Source organism: Canis lupus, chromosome 29 (genome assembly GCF_003254725.2).
Source record: "Canis lupus dingo isolate Sandy chromosome 29, ASM325472v2, whole genome shotgun sequence".
Lineage (NCBI taxonomy): Eukaryota > Metazoa > Chordata > Mammalia > Carnivora > Canidae > Canis > Canis lupus.
The window spans coordinates 7,233,701-7,253,150 of NC_064271.1; the positions used below are offsets into that span (position 1 = coordinate 7,233,701).

Here is a 19,450-nt window from a genome sequence, read left to right on the forward strand (position 1 = left end):
TGTTCCAGTCCCTCTGGAGTCCCCCCATCCTCAGAGATAGGAGGCTCCATTCCTCCAGGTAGAGGGAGGACACCTTTCACCTCAGGGTCTTATCACCAACTTCAGGGGAAGGTCAGAAAATCCCTTCTGTATCTGCTGTTTCTCAAAGTCTTCCAGCTTGAAATAAACAATATGTTCAGGTGTCATATTTTGGGGTAGCGTGTTCTAAACCTGTCAGAGCCCAAACTTAATGGTGAACTCATACTTCCAGGAATAATTCTTAAATTGAGTTAAATTTCTTTACTTCCCTTTTCTTCTTTTCCATCTTTTTTTTTTCTTTTTACTGATTTTGTGAGTCTGTCTCTATAATCCGGCAGCGACATAGGTTATTTCAAGTAAATGTGTCTTCCTAAACAGAATTTTAAGGTTCAAACATGCAGTAACTGAGAGAGCACCCAGATTCTGACCAATCAGCTAAAAGGCAACTCCCTTCTCAGGAGCAAGTGTTGTGAGGAACTGGGCCATCATCACATATGGTACATATAAAGCTAGTTTGTCTGAGCCGTTGGGGGGCTTACTTCTTTCTAAAATGAGATTATGCTAGAAAAGATGTTTCAGTTGGTCTCAATACCCGTGTACAGAGGAGCTGGAGGCTGGTATCACTCACAAGTTTTTGAAGACTCATACAGTACCAGACGTTTTGTCATCTAAGACACTTAGATTAGAAGGATCCTCGAAGGGTCTGACAGTCCATCCTTTTGGGAAAGGAGGCCTCTCTCACATCCACAGATGTATTACAATGTTCACAATGTTCCTCAACAATCTTTACAGGTTACAAAGCACCTTCAAAGCTACTTCCCCTTCTGCTAGCCACAGTCCTGGGAGTTAAGAGTTAAAAGTATTTATAGAGCCACCCACGTGCCACAGGCAAAATGGCACAGCCCCTTGTGTCTGATGGGTACAGGACAAGGATGGGGGCTTTGGAGTGCAGGCAGGTCCCCTGGCCATGACAGATGTGGTGGAAGTCAGTGCTCAGGTAATGGGGAGTGACCAGGTGGGCTTCCCAGCCAACCTGTGAGCTGGGGCCTCTGATGCAGAAATCCTTCAGGCAGGCTGGAAGAGGGGACACAGAGGCCCAGGCAAAAGAGAGGAAGGGTATGGGTGGCTGAGGCAGGGAATGAGGGAGAACGGGAGGGGGTTGAAAGGGCCGGTTCTGGAAGGGTTTACTTCCTCATTTACCCTGTGAGGCAACAGGAAGCCCTGGAGGATTTTCAGCGGGGAACACACTTGATCAGATGTGCACTGGAGCCAGTTCACTTTATCCACAAAGTGAAAAAGCCGCTGGACGGGAGAGCTGGAGACCAGGCCAGATGGGAGGCGTTGCCTGATGGGGTCCTAAGCTCAGGGAGGGGCAGGTGGGGATGTAGAGGAGTGTCCCCAGAACCTGCTGAGGCTCCCCGAGAAAAAGCAGCCAGCCACTCCCTTCTCCAGGGCAATCTTCCTCATCTTATTAGATGCTCTCAGAGCCTTTTTTCTCTGAGAAGCACTCGTCTTCCTTTCCCAAAAGCACGGAGTGTCTCCCAAAGGAGTATGCCCATTGACACCCCCACCCCCAGGAGGACCAGGAGGAGAGGAGAGAGGCCAGGACACAGGTCCCAGTGCAGGAAGAGTGACTGGGGTGGGTGGGGATGGCAGGGAAGACTGAACCCCAGGCTCCCTGGCTTCCTGCCATTTGTGAACCTCCGGAGATCCTCGCAGGGTGAGCTTCCTCTGAGCCAGTCCAACCGTAAGAACAGATAATGCTACAAATCTGTGTCCTCGGGGTATTGAGTCATTTTTTGTAAATCATCTAGAAAAGCATTTCGGGGCTTGAAAGCACAATTTATTGTTGCATTATTAAATGGTCCCAGCAGCAAGCCGCGTCCTTTTTATTGACAAAGTAAAAATGAGGCAACCCAAAGGGCAAGACACTGGAAAATAGGGCTAAAGCTAAGGCATCCCGGGCCGCCCCGCCCTGCTTCCGTAATAGACTCCTCCTACTGTCCTCCAACCTGCATGCCAGAGAAACGATCAGACATTGGGGACCCTTAGAGAAAGTTACATCCTGTTTAAAAAAAAACTGCAGCTGGGGTGGCTCAGCAGTTTAGCGCCCACCTTCAGCCCAGGGCCTGATCCTGGAGACCTGGGATCAAGTCCCATGTCAGGCTCCCTGCATGGAGCCTGCTTCTCCCTCTGCCTGTGTCTCTGCCTCTCTCTCTCTCTCTCTCTCTCTCTCTCTCTGTGTCTCTCATGAATAAAATAAATAAAATCTTAAAAAATAAAAATTAATAAAAGCAAGGTATTTTTTAAAGTACATCCATTTCTGCCAAAATTGAGGTATAAAGCCAGGAAAAATAAGTGATCAAAAGCAGATAAATGAAGCATTTGTTGTGCTTCTCAAGGACCCTGGCTTGGGGCAACCACCTCCTCTTCCACCCTGTCTTTCTCCAACTGACAGCCCTTCCCTACCCTCTGCCCTGTCTCCGTGGCGCCCCCCAACCCTTAGGAGGGACCTACCTGGTGCCCAGAGGCCCTCAGGTTCCAGGAGGCCTGTGCTCTAGGTCAAGCCATACCCTTCTCTGGGAACCCTCTTTTCATGTACACAACTCAGACAAACCCTGTAGACCATCACTGCCCTGGTAACCGGGGCTTTCCCAAGACCTGGTCAGCAAAAGCTGTCCCTGCCTCATACTTTTCTGCAAACCCTCAAATAATTTCTTCTGCATCTCCTCCTTCCTTCCAACTGAGTGGCCTCTGCTTTATCACCCTTCAACCTAAATAAAATGAAGTACATATTTCACCTAGGTAAATATGCCAATTATTTTTTCTTCCTATTTCTTTATTTATTTTTATTTTTTTTAAAGATTTTATTTATTTATCCATGAGAGACAGAGAGAGGCAGAGACATAGGCAGAGGGAGAAGCAGGCTTCCTGCAGGGAGCCCGATTTGGGACTCGATCTCAAGATCCCAGGATCACGCCCTGAGCGGAAGGCAGATGCTCAACCACTGAGCCACTCAGGTGTCCCGTTTTCTTCCTATTTTAAAGTGATTTTTAGAAACAGTATCTTGTCAAAAAATTATTTAATATCTGTAAAGGGAAAAAAAATGTTTCCTTACCCTGTAGATTGAACCTCTTACCCTGTTCTGTCTCTGCCCTGTTATTCTGTTAAAGCCAACCTCCTCCAGTAAAACTTCCTCTGAATCCAGGTGGAGAAGGGCTCCTAGGCATGGAGAGGGGGGAGGTGGGCAGAAGGGAGCAAGATTAGGAGAAAAGCCAGGATCTGGAGTGGCTAATTTTATTTATATAGCAAGTTTCCTGCTCACAAAATGCTTCGATGGACACTATTTCATTGATCCTTGCTCAAACCTATGAAGACTAAGTAAAATCAAGTGACTTGCTGGAGCCATACAGCTAGCAGGTATAGATCACCCCATCCTCACTGTTGTCTCCCTCGGATGTCTGGCAAAGCCTCCCACCTCTGCCAGGAGCTCTCCACCCACTTGCGTTCACCTTGCACCTCAGGGATGGTACACAGCTTAGTGTGCAGGTGCCTTTGCCTCCAGGATGAGGTTCAGGTGCAAGTCCTTACGTCTGGTACACATGTCCACGGTCCCCCTGCCGGCTCGCCTCAAACACCCTCCCCACACCTGTAAGCTTCGGCATGTGCCTGTCTCTTCCTGGGCTGCCTTCTTTTCCAGGACAGGGCCTCTGGGCAAATACTGTTTCTTCTCTCTTCTCCACGCTCTGTTCGCCAGGTTGTACACATGTGCTTGTAAATCTCTGCCTCCCATGCAGATTTGCAGTTCCTTCAAGGACTGCATTGGTGTTCTCAATACCTGGTACTTCTTGTCACCATTTTCCGTCTTCTGGGCCCCTTCCAAATCCTCTGATTATATCACCCCTAGGCCTCAGTTTCCCCATCTGTAAGATGGGCAAAATCACCATCAAAGAAGTGATGCTGTAAGAAATAAAATAATAAATGTGACAAGCCTGCTTGATGATTGATACCTGCTGGGATTTTTTAAATTATTATTTTAGTCTTGCCATTGTCCAGCCATGTCCCTCTTTGATGGGTAAGAGAAGGACACAGCCTCTGTCTCTACCCGTTTCCGTCTCTATTTCTCTTCATTTTGCCCCATTTCACCCTCTACCCACCAAAGGAGAAAAATTTTAAGAAAGAAACAGCATGGTGGCCAAAAACTTTTTAAAGAAATAGAAAATAAAGAAAACTTCAATCCTATTAAACATCTCAGTTCCCTTATTTTATGTCTTTTGAGTAGTAATTTCTACCATCATTTTACTTTCAGTATAAATTTAACCACGCATTTTGTAATATTGTGCAGAGAATTTTGACTTTCTTGCCTCCTCTTATTTACAGAATTTTTTTTTCTCATGCTTTTAGAGAAAGCATGAGATATTTTCAAATTCCCCCACACAATATGTTTGTCTTCCTGGGAAATTTTAATAAAAATCTAAAAATAATAAAATTTAAGATTATAAAATAGATGGAGCTATGTGAAATCATCTCTGATTCTTTTCACCTCAGAAGGAAATAACTTCCCACATTTGTTAAGACACTTCGCTTCCTCCAACAACTTTCTTCAACTAGTTTCATATTAAAACACTTTTTTTAAATTTCAATTCAATGTTTCCCTTATCAACACCTTAGCAGCCTTAAAATTTGCCTTGCAAACAAGTTGAAATCCTCAGAATGGATTATGAGAAGTATGCATATCCCTACCAAAACTAAACATATTAAGCATTTAAATATTTTTAATCAGAACTATTACAAGGTTTAAATTAGAGATAAATGGTTTCAATGCAATATTTAAAACATCCGAGACCTGGTGAGCTTGTATTACTTTCCTTTCCTTCACCACACTCACTGAAGATCAGAGAGAGCACAGAGAGCTTTACATTTTTTTTTCAATTATTACCTTCTTTTAACTGGGTGAATTCAATATGAGTCCAGCCAAGAGGATTTGCTGCTTTTGTATCTGTAACTAAGAGACAAGTTCTAAGCATGCTGAAGAAATGGAAAACCACTCTGGTTCTGGATCTTCATTTTGGGAGCTCCCACTCTTAGGTCATATAATTAACTGAAATTGGGCAACAGTTTTTCCTCAAGTGAAAATCCAGAAAAACCAGGAGAGTTGTTTCAGATCAGAAAATGTGAAGGAGAGAAAAGCATGGTTTTCCTCCTAGGTATTCATGCTTCTGATCTGTTTTGTGAAAAGAATCCAAAGGGGGATCCTTAGCCTGGGAACAAATATGGTTGCTGAGACCCTGAAGGAGCAGGTGTGGTGGGAACCTTTAGGAGTCAGCTGCGTGAAAAGGTGGCACTATTCCAGAGTCATGTACGTTTCTCTGCCGTTTTCCTGGGAGCTTAGACCACAAGAGATTTGAGAGCTCACTATGCTTGCCCATGCCTCACATCCCAGTTGTAGATAGGTCTACTGTCATGGTGAACAGAGTTTGGAATCTGTGAATTGTGATGCCTGCCCTCCTCGATAATTACATGAGCTTGGAAGTTGTTTAACTCTTTATATCTCTGTTTCCCTGAGTGCCAAAGAGTGCTTGCTTCAAAGCATTATCATGAACTTCAGATTGAACAAAGGACGCAGGTACCCAGCACATCACAAGTGCATAAAGCAAGGACCCAACAAATGCTTGCTCCTCTTTTACTTGTCTAGGATATGAGCCTCAAATGTGCTAAGGAAACCATAAAATTTTTTTGAAAATCAATATTCAGGAAACCAATATTATGTCATCATCTAAAAGTCAATGTCTCATTTGTTTAAGGACTGTACATTCAGAAGAAAAGTTATTGTGTTTGTGATGATAAGATAGTATATGGTGTGAACAGTGAAATGATCATCTCACCCGCATAGCTGAGAAGGGTGCTGTTGTAAATCATCCATTCCCAAACTATTGGTGAGGAAATACCTAAAATTCCAACAGAAAATGCTGAAATTGACAGAATGAAAAAAATGGGGTGAAATGGAAGTCAAGATGTGTGAAATCAAGATATTGGGCAAATAGACAATATGAGAGCAGCTACTAAATAACAAATGCACTAATTTCAGAACCTGACACAAAGAAAGTGTCAGATGTCAGGAACATAATGGTCAGCCACAGGATACAGATCCAGCCCTTTTGGGTAGATGTGTCTATCATCAACCATACAAATGTATGGTGACAGCAGGTGTGCCAAGGTGCAGAGTGAAGAACAAATGCAAGGTGCTGTAGGGTCTTACAACAAATGACAGGATGTAGATTGGAGGCTAGGAAAGACTTTCCTAAGATATGATGCTCAAAATGGGAACTGAGAGATGAGGAGGGATTCTTTGGAGAGAAGTGGCTTTTCAAGTGGGACCCCAGAGTTTCCTCCTCCTAGGAAGAAAATGCAGTCTTATTCAACATGTGAGGATTGGAGACAAGGCAATGTGTGTCTGAAGCTCAGAGAGGCAGGGACAAGATGAGCCAGAGGAGATCGGGTGGCCATGAGGGATACACGGCCAAGTTTTCCAAAATGTGCTGGTAAAACATCAGTGATCAGCAAGTTAGCTTCTAGCCCAGCCCTTCTGTCTCCGTCAGTACAGGGAAATGAGCATTCAGGAAAAGAGCCGATGCAGGAATATTCAGATTCAGGAAGGAGTAGATCCAAGGCGACATCCAGACGCGCCCTCTGCTGGCCAAAAATCATCTTCCCTTGTGATGGATACAGATTCTGCCGGAAGGGTATATATCCATTGTATTATTCCCTCTGTTTTTGTATATGTTTGAATTTTTACCTAATAATGAATGTTTTAAGTTAAAAGTAAAAGAGCCCTATCTTACCAGCCCCAGTTTGATTATAAATATGGGTCAGGAGCCAGGTGTTTCCCTGAGACTGTAACCCTTGGCTGGCCTTTTCAAGAGAAGGGCTGTGATTACCCTCCCTAAGGAGGAGGGAAGAGACAGGCTCATTCTGTTTGTTGAAGAATCAAAGAATTAGAGTACTTGGTTCAATTCCGTGAACCTCCTACATCTGGGGAATTAGGCTATAAATCCTATGAAGCATTCTCTGAGGATTTCCAAGAATTGTTTACACCCAGACCACAAACAACACGACAGGAATACAGACTTTATTTCTCCGTGTTTTGGCATTTACAGCTCAGATAGAAATTGTGAAGAAGCAGAGTAGGAGAGCAATGAAGAATTGTGCACATTTTTTGAAATTTTCATTTTCTCTGTGGTTCCAGCTGTATATTTGGAATACTCTTTCTTCCTCTCTATTTCTTCCTCTCTCTTGCTCTCTCTTCCATTCTACCTTTCCTTCTGCCTTGCTTTTTCTCTAAGTGCCAATTCTTAACATACACCAGGTACCATACAAGGTAGTAGAGGACAGGAAGGTAAACAAGGAGGCACTCATCCTTACCTAAAGGTCAACACAATAATTAAATTTAAATTAAATTAAATTAAATAATTAACATTAAAATGAAGTAAATTAAAGCACAGATCAAACATAATTTTAGACCAGGATATGTACTCTGAAGGAAGGGGATAGCACCCTTGATATGAAAACACGTTTGTAGAGTGAATGAATTTGCACTTGGCGGTGAGAAGTAGCCCCCTCCTAGTCTTCAGGTCCCCAAATCAAAACAGTTTCTTGCATTGTAATATTTCCAAGGGTCTTTTAGCCTATACCAGACCCATTCTTTCCATTCTTCCAAAAAGGAAATGTTTAAAGTGAGATGGTAGAGCTTTTGTTCACAACACCCTCCTCTAGCCCCCATCAACCATTCTCTGAACTATTATTTTATCCTAAATAAAATATATAAATTTTCTACATCTTTCCTTAGGATTGCATTTAGATCCAACTTGAGGAATATTACAGGAAAGCAAGTTACTTGTAATAAAAAAAACAGAGGTTAGCAGTAATGAATTCTTTCAATGGAGTTCCTTGAAAGCAAATCTGGATTTGGAGCAAAGCCATGGGATTCAGAGCAAAGGCAGGAGAAGAGCAAGTAGAGCAGGCCATTGACATTGAAAAAGACTAATTTCCTTTCTTATTTTGAATTTATTTGAGTTTTAGGAACAGTGAGAAGGTTACATTTGGGCAACACCAAACATTAGTTCATTAATACAACTACTGTTTAAAAAATAATTCAACTTCATGTCATGTTTCCCCCAGGAAATGGGGGGAAAGAGTGAAGAAGAGCAGAGCAGAAGCAAAGCAGGACAGAAGGAAAGACTGTCATAGAGAGGAGAAGAAAGAGAAGGAAGAAAAGGACACACACAAAAAAAACAAAACATGTAAACACTAGTTGGGGAAAGGACACCCAAAGGAAGCAAGGAGAAAAAAGGGAAGAAAGTCAAAACTTTGTTATTCACTTGAACAACACAATATTGATTTATATCAGTTCTCTTTGAAATGCTAATTAGATAACTAGCTAGTATCAGATTCAAAACCCTCATTCTGAATAAAAAATCTTTATTCAAAATGGAAAAGTACCTTAGTCTTCCTCTGAGGAACTAGTCTCTGAATTACTAAGCAACCTCTGCAACAATTCAAATGCACAGATCTCAGAACCCAGAAGTAATCCCGACCTCATCTAGAGGTTTTTAAAGAAAAATTCTTGGATTATATTTCCAAAGGTGCTACATCTTTTACCAAATCTTATCCAAATATATAGAGATATTCAGTTCAAAATTATAGGATAAACTGCCACACTGACTTTATGATCATTGAATTGTCTTATTCCAAGTCAGATCAATTCTTTGGGCTGCAGTGAGAAAACAAAATTACCTGGGGTCAGCTGGACTCAATTCGGGGTTTACTGGAAGGAAGAACTTCTCCTCTACCCTCTTAGTTATATGTATGAGGGCCTGCAAATTAAATCAACAAACAGATTAGCAAGACAAAATACAGACTCAATTACATATGTAATCATGTGTGCGATTATGTAAATTATGTATGTAATCATGTGTGCACACACAAGCATTCCCAAGGAAATATGACTCTAGGAGGTCATTAGATTTTGGAATTTATCTTAATAGGGGATGAGAGATGGCAGATGGACACTTCTGGGAAAACAAATGATTTCTAAAAAGTGGGGGAGAAAAGGCATTTATGGAAAAACAAGTGACTTGTGGAGAAATAAAGCACTATAAAAAAGTGGAGGGGAGATATAATAGTTTTATGATAGTCTATTTGGGTGTGGTGCTGACTTTTCCTCTCCAAGAAGGTTCAAGTTACTCCTGGGGAGGGCATTTATGATAATTGAGTTCTTTTAAGGCACTCTGCTTTAAGGCAGATAAAAGATTCCAGGAACTCAAATGCCTTCAACTGGAAATAATTTTTACAGTGGTTTATTCTGGACCCCTCCAGATGCAATGCACCCAAATGGCACATATTGCGAATCCTTGGATTTGGATGGTTTTGCAATCTCGTATTTCTTAGTCAGTCAAGTGGCATTCGAAATCATCTTCTTAGAACTGTGGCAGCCTACCCAGAAATTCATGTTCTCTCTCTTTCTGAGAAGGGTATTACACTAACATCAGGGGGCATAGAGGAAGATTTGTCTTATTTCCATGAGAACGCAAACACTGTCATCTACAGCCAGATTGCTTCCAGGTATCCCATTGATCCTGTGTACATGGAACACAAAGACTGTAGGCCTGCAGGTTCTTGGGGAAATAATCAGACACACGCCTCTAGGGCCAGAAAAGTCTGGTGAAGAGATAGGTGTGCTGAGTGCTGAGGTAGACTAGAGGAGTGGAGATGCTGGAGTGCAGGGAATCTCTCAGGGAGAGGCTGCTAAGGGAGGAGGCCCAGGTGCAGCATCCCAACCAGTGCCAGTAACTCAAGGATGAGCAGATAAAAATGGAGAAGCAAGAGATAAAGAATAGAAGGAAAAGTGGGAAACAGACAAATCTGAAATAAAGAGGAAGAGATTCAGTAAAGTGAAAGGCTATTCTTGGGGTAAAAGGAAGCTTATCACATGTTTGCAATCTTGTGGAGGAAGAGCTGGGATACAGAGGGTTTAACTGAAAAGTCTCTTTTCCAGGAAGCAGAGGGTAGCTTTGCAGTAGAAGGGCAATTTTCATCAGAAATAAGAGAGGGGAAAGAAAGAGGAAGATAAATCACATAACCTCTCCAAGGGAGACTTGGTTTCTTTTCTATAAAATGAGATCATTGCACTAGATAAGATCTGAGGTCCTATCATCTATTGCAACCTTTTAATAAATAAGAGAATCCCATTGAGTCTTCTGTAGCTGTTTTGTGTGTTTGATTTTAGAGTGAAGTTTTGTAAGCTATTCATTCTTTTGCACCAAAATTCTCATGGACACATTATATATTCCTGGAACTACTGAGGAAATCCTTGTATTTCAATATCTTAATGGTGTGGGAGGTGCTGGAAATATTGTTCAGTGTCACTTACATAATATTCCAGCTTGGGATGTGTAACCTGAATCTAACCATGAGGAAACAGACAAATCCAAAACAAGGAACACTCTTTTTTTTTTTTTTTGTACTGTACTCTTCAAAAAAATGCCAATGTCAAAAAGAAAGAAAGTCAGTGGAAATATTTCTGATTTAAAAAACTATATTGATAAGACAACCAAATGCAATATCTGATTCCAGACTCAATTCTGTACCACAGGGGAAAATCCTAAATGGACATTGTTAAAGTCAATTGATGAAATTGGAATATTGATAGTGGATACAGTGGATTAGAAAAAAAGTATTGTATCAGTGTTAAATTGACCAAAGTTGATAAATTTATTGTGGTTATCTAAAAGAATATCTCTAGTCATAAGAAAGAGACAATGATATATTTTTGGGTAAAGAACCATTGTCTTAGTCCTTTTTAAAAAAAAAAAAAGATTTTATTTATTTATTCATGAGAGACACAGAGAGAGCCAGAGACATAGACAGAGGGAGAAGCAGGCTCTCTGTGGGGAGCCAGATGCAGGACTCAATCCCAGGACCCTGGGATCACACACTGAGCCACTCAGGCATCCCTGTCTTAGTCTTTTTGAGTTGCTATAACAAAATACTACAAGCTGGATAGTTTATAAACAGCAGAAATATATTGGTCACAGTTCTGGAGGCTAGAAGTCCAAGATCAGGGTGCCAGCATAGTCTGGTGAGAGCTCTCTTCTGAGCTGAAGACTTCTCATAGTATTCTTGGGTGGCAGAAGGGGCTTAGGAAGCTCTCTGGGCCTCTTTTAGAAGGCACTGATCCCATTCATAATTTAAACATCTCCCAGAGGCTCCTCCTACTAATACCAGCCTCTTTAAGGGTTAGGGTTTCAACATATGAATGGAGGGGGACATGAACAATCAGACCCTAGCAGCCAAGATGTATGCAATTTACTCTCAAATGGTTCAGAGAAAAAAGGCTAGAGAGGGGGCGGGGTGGGCAGGTGGAGGCTAGTGATAAAGTAAAAGAGGCCAAATGACAGTCTGGGCAAAGAGAATATAAGTATTCAATATTCAATAGACAACTTTTTTACTTCTGCAATTCTCCTGTTAAGTTTGAAATAATTTTCAAATAAAGAGTGAAAATATACATTGTTAGCTAAAACAGTACTTAAGGTTCTATCTGCCAGCATCAAAAGTTCCAGAGAATTCTACTTTAATGATAATGCAGTGCCTTACTAAGGGAATTTATCTTGAAACAACTGAGCTGACATTATTTGTGTAAAAGCAAAAAATTAAGGATTTCATGGTAATGTGAATTTGTAATAAGGAATAAGTCTAAGATTGCCCTGTATTTTCTGTTTGGGGATATATTCATCTTATAAAAATTAATTGCTAAACAGAAAGGAAAAAAATCAAACGAACCAAGGAAATTCCAATTGTTGCTATAGCAAAGAATTCATAAAGGGGGGTCATCCATGGACATGAAATTTGCCTTGGCTATAGGCAAAAAATTTACTTTGTAAATTGTAAGATACATAGAAAGCAAAGCTGATAGAAAATCTTCCCTTTTCTATTGCCAGAATATTTTCTTACCAAGTTCCTGAAGTGTCCTGGAGCAGGCTCAATTACTTTTTTAGGACATGCAATAAAAGGGGTGAAGAGGGATGCCTGGGTGGCACAGCGGTTGAGCACTTGCCTTTACTTCAGGGCGTGATCCTAGGGTCGGGGATCGAGTCCCACATCAGGCTCCCTGCGAGGAGCCTGCTTCTCCTTCTGCCTATGTCTCTGCCTCTTTCTCTGTGTCTTTCATGAATGAATAGGTAGAAAATCTTTAAAAATAAATAAAAATAAAAGGGGTGAAGATTACAGGGGAAGATGGACTAGGCTAATTTTCCAATTCTTTTACATGCAAGAGCAGATGATTTAAGGATGCTGTGTATGCAACGTTTTGTTATGCTTTACTATTAGTCACTGCTTTGAAAAACAGCCTTTAATAACGCCTGCCTGTGAAAAACCGTACCCTCGTGGTTCCGACTCTCCGGAGTCGGCTAGCGCTTGGTCTAGTTGACCAGCAATGCAGCCATCTTCCTGCAGGTGGCGCTGCGCGTGAACGCCGTCCTCAGGGCGCCAGGGTGTGAACAGGAGGTGGGGCTTTCGGCTGGTGCCGCCCTGCAGGGATGCACCGTACTCAGAGAGGAGGACACAGTCTACTCCAAAACCATCTGTGCCGCAGCAAACAGTAGAGATAAGGAACGAGGTCATGAGTAGCTTCTGTGTCACTCAAAGGTGTTGGGATTAAAACAGCACAATCTTTTGTTCTTATGTCCTAAACTGAAAATAAGGGTGTCATTCTCGAAGTCATTATTCCATGACCCTTTATTTCCCATTGTCTCACCTTCTTCTTCTCCTTACTTTTCTTCCCACCGTGTCCTTTCATCTCCCAAATTTGCTTTACAATTGAGGTAGATGGTTCCCACCCCCATAGAAATTATACTTTCATTAAAAGAGAGAGAGAGAAAGAAAGAAACAGAACAAACGAACAACAAAAAATATATTTTAAAAACACAAGAAAAAGAAAAGAAATTACATTATCAAAAATTCTTTTGTGTGCTGGTCTCCAACTGACCTAAAATATTGCCATAACTGCTCGAGGGATATGGTAGCAGAAGATTTCTGTGCTGGCCAGAAAAAAAACCCTGAAGATCCAGAGTAAGATGTGGGCTTTCTGCTAGCTTGATTGGGAGTGGATATGAGAAGTAGCCATTGGAAGGTATTTCTCACCAATATTGTCTTTTGAAGTTCACCTTACTCAAGGGGAATGTGTTAGAAATGATCGTTGAGGTTGACTGTGTTTTCCATTAATTAGTGTGCATCTTTCCTACAGGAGTCATTTTTTTCCAATTCATTTTTCAAAGATCATAGACAACAGCTGTTCTCTATCAAAATATAAAAACAAAATACAGTTCTATCCCCAGTTCTTGGCAATCCTTCTATTTCTTGTCCAAAGACTATAAGGTGGCCTGGTTATGATAAGTTAATGGATCTGTGGAGAAATGCCAGCTGGACTGTAAAACTCAAAACCTATTCTTAGTCTTGGTAAATCTTGTTATGGTGTGTTGCACAGTGTGCAAACTGACTAACCCTTCAGTGGCAAAGTGAATTCCCCAAAAGAGCTCCTCTCCTAAAGGAAGCCAGTATGTTTTCAGGTGAGCCCTATCCATGTCTGGACCATACAAGCAATGCTTCAGACACAGCAGATGACGGCAAAGCGGAGGGAAATGATAAAACTTATTTTAAAAACTTGTAAACAAACTTTTAAAGAACATACTAAACAAATGCAGTTCGTAAAATAAGAGAAATGGTTGAGAGGTGATTTCTGTACAATCTTTCCTCTATGAAAGAATAAGTGGTGAGTGCCAGTGAGCAAACATGTCTTCTTCTAAGAGAATGGCAGTAAGGAACAGACAAAAGCTATAGGAAGAATTATGTTCAGATTATAGTAGGACAAACTGCATACCAGGTAAGACAAGAAACATTACCAAGGAGGTTTTATGGCCTTCTTATTTGTAAGAAAGAATAAACTTTCCTTTGTGAATGAAGTGCATTTATTCTTGTTTAGAAGCAGAAAGTAAATCAGCTAGCCCCTCAGGTTTCCAGTGATTATTTATCCCTTTCATCCGCAGAATCTCAAAGCTGCCAGGAACCTTGGAGATTATCCACTTTATAAATGAGGACACCAGTTGAAATGATTGTCCAAAGTCATGCAGAGTTGACACAGCAAGCCAATCTGTCAACCTCCAGTCCATAGCTGTTTTCCAACTACACAAAATCACCTCCTTACTTTACCTACTTCCACCATATACACAGAAAGCTCACCCCACCCCACCCCATTTCCAGATCCCACACCCCACGTGTGTTTTGAATAGCATTCCTGTCATAGGTCATGACTTCTCCATATGGTTGGGCCCACAGAGGGCAGACACTAGGAGCCCCATCTGATTTAAGCTCAGCTAAATACTCAAAGAAGTGAAGAGCTTTGCTGAGGTCACAGGTACTTGTCCCAAGCCCCCAGCTCCATATGACTTATTTTCTGGGGACAGCACTGCATGTCACTTTTGACAAAATGTCTTCCTTTTTGCCTTTGTAGGATTCACAGCGGCAGCCTCCCTCGTGTCTTTGGCTTGGGCCTTGGCCTCTTACCAGAAGGCTCTCCGGGACTCTCGAGATGACAAGAAGCCCATCAGCTACATGGCTGTTGTCATCCAGTTCTGCTGGCATTTCTTCACCATTGCTGCCAGAGTCATCACCTTCGCCCTCTTTGCCTCGGTTTTCCAGCTGTACTTTGGGATCTTCATTGTCCTCCACTGGTGCATCATGACCTTCTGGATTGTCCACTGTGAGACAGAATTCTGTATCACCAAATGGGAAGAGATTGTGTTCGACATGGTGGTGGGGATCATCTACATCTTCAGCTGGTTCAACGTCAAGGAAGGCAGGACACGCTGCAGGCTCTTCATTTACTATTTTGTGATCCTGCTGGAAAATACAGCCTTGAGTGCCCTCTGGTACCTCTACAAGGCTCCCCCATTTGCAGATGCGTTTGCCATCCCAGCACTGTGTGTGGTGTTCAGCAGCTTTTTAACTGGCGTCGTTTTTATGCTGATGTATTATGCCTTCTTTCACCCCAATGGACCCAGATTCGGGCAGTCACCCAGTTGTGCTTGTGAGGACCCAGTCGCTGCCTTCACCCTGCCTCCAGAAGTGGCCACCAGCACGCTCCGGTCCATCTCCAACAACCGCAGTGTCGCCAGCGACCGCGACCAGAAATTTGTAGAGCGGGATGGGTGTGTACCTGTCTTTCAGGTGAGGCCCACGGCTCCGTCCACCCCGTCATCTCGCCTGCCACGGATTGAAGAATCCGTCATTAAAATTGACCTGTTCAGGAATAGGTACCCAGCGTGGGAGAGACACGTTTTGGACAGAAGCCTTCGAAAGGCCATTTTAGCCTTTGAATGTTCCCCGTCTCCTCCGAGGCTGCAGTACAAAGATGATGCCCTGATCCAGGAGCGGTTGGAGTATGAAACCACGTTATAAGATGCAAGGCCTTGGAGGAGCCACAACCTCCAGGTGAAGGGGTGGCAGCAGGGCCGTGGCAATAATGAAACTTTGTCCTAGAGCAGGGCAACGAGCTGTAATGCGCTTCGTCTGACCCTGCATCAGCTGACTGCCTGCTGCTGGTCTCCTTCCAAAACAGCCACTGAAGGGAAGGGAAACGGGCCAGCTCAGCAGGACTCCTTGTTGCTACCAACCCCTCCTGCCCACTTTCAGCGTGTCCACCAGAGGGTACTATGATCACGGAAAATGTTGCCTCCAATCAATAGGGTGTTTTGATGAAGTTAATTGACCTTTGCATAAAAATATACAGTCACACACACACACACACACACACACACACACACACACACACGGCACCAGTCCTCTGTCAAAATAGCTTAGGTGATTTTTCTTGATGCAAAGCTCTGATTCTGAATATAAAATCAGAGAGAAAATATATCCCTCAAGACTCCAGAAAAAAAAATAGTACTACTTAGGAAAGAATTTCATAGACCATTCTCATCTGGAAACCACTACCACACGTGAAAATCCTACCCAATGGACAACAAACTCAACTGTTGTTTACATGTGTATGCGAATCGGTAGAATGGTTCACTTTCAACACATTTCAGGATCTGTCTCTTATTTTAAGTTTTCAGTTGAGAACATCCTCTCCGACAGAAATCCTATGCAGCACATGTATGGCTTTTGACAAGACCAGGGAGCTCTCAATGATTTCGTGATGTAAACTAAATGATCATCATGATTCAGTCTTCAGTCGCAAAAATGTAGTAAGTACATGAAGAGGAAGCAGGGAAACAAGGCAAAAGGAGTGTCTGATTTCCTGGCCTGTGCAGCTCATGCGGGCTCATAGGTGCAGAGCAACAGGAGAGGAATATGCTGAACTGGATGTTTCGAGACGTAGGGAAGCATGGCTCTGTGTGAATACAGGCAAGCGCGAGTCCAGAGCACGCTGCGCCACACCTTCCTAGTGCCAAACATGTCCAACCACAGGACTGATGTGGAAGTCCCAAACACCTGAGAACGAGTGGCATGAGCCCCCCAAAGTGGACGTGAGAGTGCACCATCAAGTTCCCCACTGTGTACAGACTCCCCTCTCCCCAACCCAAGGTCAAAGTGATGTGTCTTTTAGAGGCTTTGGACACTTTTTAGTAAGTATGAGCAGACAGTGCAGTGAATATGCTATGAGACAACCCTTCCCAACTGATGGAGGGCTTATCATTAGATCCAGCTAAGATTTGTATTTGAATCATTTGTAAAGTCGCACTCTGAACAAACTTCTGGGTTTTTAATACCTCCGTACGGCAAGTAAACGTCCCTTGCTTTCTGTTCCCAGTGTCCTCAGTCATGGTGCTTTTCGTTGCATTAAAAGTGCCGGTCAAACTTTGATAGTATTTTTTTATAGTTGGTGCAGAGTGGAATAACTCATGGATTATTTCAATATTTTTGTAATAAAAAATATAGGGTATACATATAGGCATCATCACTTTTTTTATAGACCTGGAATCGTTTAAAACACTTTAAGCATCAGAATTACTTGGGATGTCAGGAACTGGTCCACAAATCCCATCAGCCTGCCTCAGCAGTTTGAGAACACTTGTCTCTTGCAAGATCACCCTACTTTGCAATGTCGGTGCCCCCAGGAACCTGGCCAGGGGTGCTATCAGGATATCAGGTGACAAGAGAATCAGCTTAACTAGAAAGGGCTTGTCAAGACTGGCCAATGTTTCCCAGGATGTGAGAGCTGTAAATGATTATCTTCATCCATCCATGATCACAAACCTGACCACAGTGGAAGATGTCTTAAACTTCCTTCCCTGGTTTTATGTTAACCCAACTTATATATTAAATATTAGTCAAGTCACTAAAAAAAAGAGAAAGAGAGACAGAAGAGGGAAAAGTCCGTTTAGCTTAATTATTCTGTGATTTGGACTGTACAATCCACTTAAAATAGTCAAGTTCTATAGCCACCATCTATAGTGGGTGTGTCACACAGAGACTGCAGTCCAGTGACATCCACAGGAAATGGCAGAGGGTTCAATCTATGACTTCCTTTGGTACAAAGCCCCAGAGCAACATTTTAAAAATAGATGATTTTTTATTGGTAGAGATACTTTCCTAGCACTCCATGGTTTGATCCTCCAAGCAAGATTTCCACTAAAAAATAATAATCTTTTGTTTGGATGTGAAAAGATTACCTAGTCGTCAGTAAAGGCCCAGGAAGACGCTCTTCTTATCAGCAATTGGTGAAAACATTGCACCCCCATTATAGATGGAAAAAATGATTATATTGGCAAAAATTCTTCACTTTCGTGCAGGACCATGAGTTATTAGCTTCATTATTTCCAAGAAAACTTTTAATTGATGATCTTTGGAAATTGAATGGCTCAATTGAACTATACCTTTGATTTCATGAGTAAATGCCAGATTACAGTTAGAGTGTCAATCAACACAAACTCAGCAGGCCCCAACACTCCTCAATCATGTAAGTCCTGAGTTATTTCTCAATTTGATACCCCATTTAACATGTTAAGAGTCAAAATGAGTACTGTGTGAATAAACAATAATGTACTGTGCTTTGTCTTGGAGGTAAGAATACAGTTAGGAGGGTGTAAAAAGTTTGTATTTCTCAGCAATTGCCCAAATGCCATAAATACTCCATTATCCAACATACTTGAAGATGATGATGTTTTAGTTAGTCAAAAATTCTTGCTAAGGAAAGGATATCTTCACCATAAATTCCAAACTCTCTCAAGATTGATTATAGGAACCAAAAAATTCTGCTTCTGAGGAAAAGCGTGACCTAATCTTGTTTCCATGATTCAGAAAAAGCACTGTGCTGCCCTCAGATGGTGTGATGAGAACCGTTATTATTCATTTCTAGATATATAGAAAACACAGAGTTTAAAGTATTAGGATTTAAAGAGACATTGTCAATGTGCAAAGGAACAACGTTTGATTTTTGTATCTGTATTTTAATTCTTCCTAAGATTTCATTTTCAATCTGCCATGAAACCCTCCACAGACAGTAACCAGAGAGCCCAGAGAGCCCAAAAAGAACATGCTACAGTTAGCACACAGATTGGAAATGCTGGATTCTTTCTCTGTAGGATCCAACTTCCTGTGTTCTCCTTGGATTCTCTGAGGGAAGGGGAGTCCTGCTCTTAGCACTCCCTTTTTGCCCAAGACCATAAATTTTCTAAAAGAAAATGTTATACATCTTTTTCACTTTCAAATTAGCATTTGAAAATGAAGCTGTATTTAAGATTAAAAAATATATACATATGTGATATATATATACACACACACGTGTGTGTGTATATATATATATATATATATATATATCTTAACCATACTGAGGTTTTTAAGTATTTGTGTGGGAGAAAAAAAAATTTCCAAGTAAGTCAAAGTTTGGTCTCCCATGATGACTATGTCTTTTAAATCCTCTTAGCCATTCACATTGTCCTACTTAACTATGTGCTGTCTAGTTCAGTAACACTGGCTTTGCCGACACTCCATTACTATTCATTTTTGATAATACCATGAGTCCAACAAGTGAAATAAATTTTCTTACTGACTTGGCAAGAACATGCAATTCGAGTATTAGTACAATATAAAATATGAAGATACCAGAAGATAAAAGTATAATGAAGTATTTATGCTTAATTCCTAAATGCCCAATTTATTTTACTCTATGAATAAATTAAGTGATAGCACTGACCAATTAAAAGTGAATGGGAATAATTGAAATCTCAATGACTGTTTCTTAAAATACCGTAACATGCATATATGTTATGTATGTATATATGTATGGTTTACATATATATCTACACACACAACAAAAGAACAGAGATGAAAAAGATGAGGTATATACTGCCCTTTCATGCATATTAACTGGTGT

General features: G+C 41.6%; 1 protein-coding gene across 2 annotated transcripts in view; it reads left to right on the top strand.

The window, feature by feature from the left end:
• The window catches only part of XKR4 (XK related 4), a 440,987-nt gene that overhangs the window by 408,507 nt on the left and 13,030 nt on the right, over positions 1-19,450 (top strand). The window contains exon 3 of one of the 2 annotated variants that reach the window (XR_007407005.1): positions 14,582-16,700. Coding sequence is in view for 1 of the 2 variants with exons in the window: in XM_049103769.1 (XP_048959726.1) it covers positions 14,582-15,528 (947 nt within the window). In the remaining variant the exon portion in view is untranslated. Of the gene's footprint in view, positions 1-14,581; positions 16,937-19,450 lie in introns of those variants that run through there. The other variant, XM_049103769.1, reaches the window with a different exon arrangement.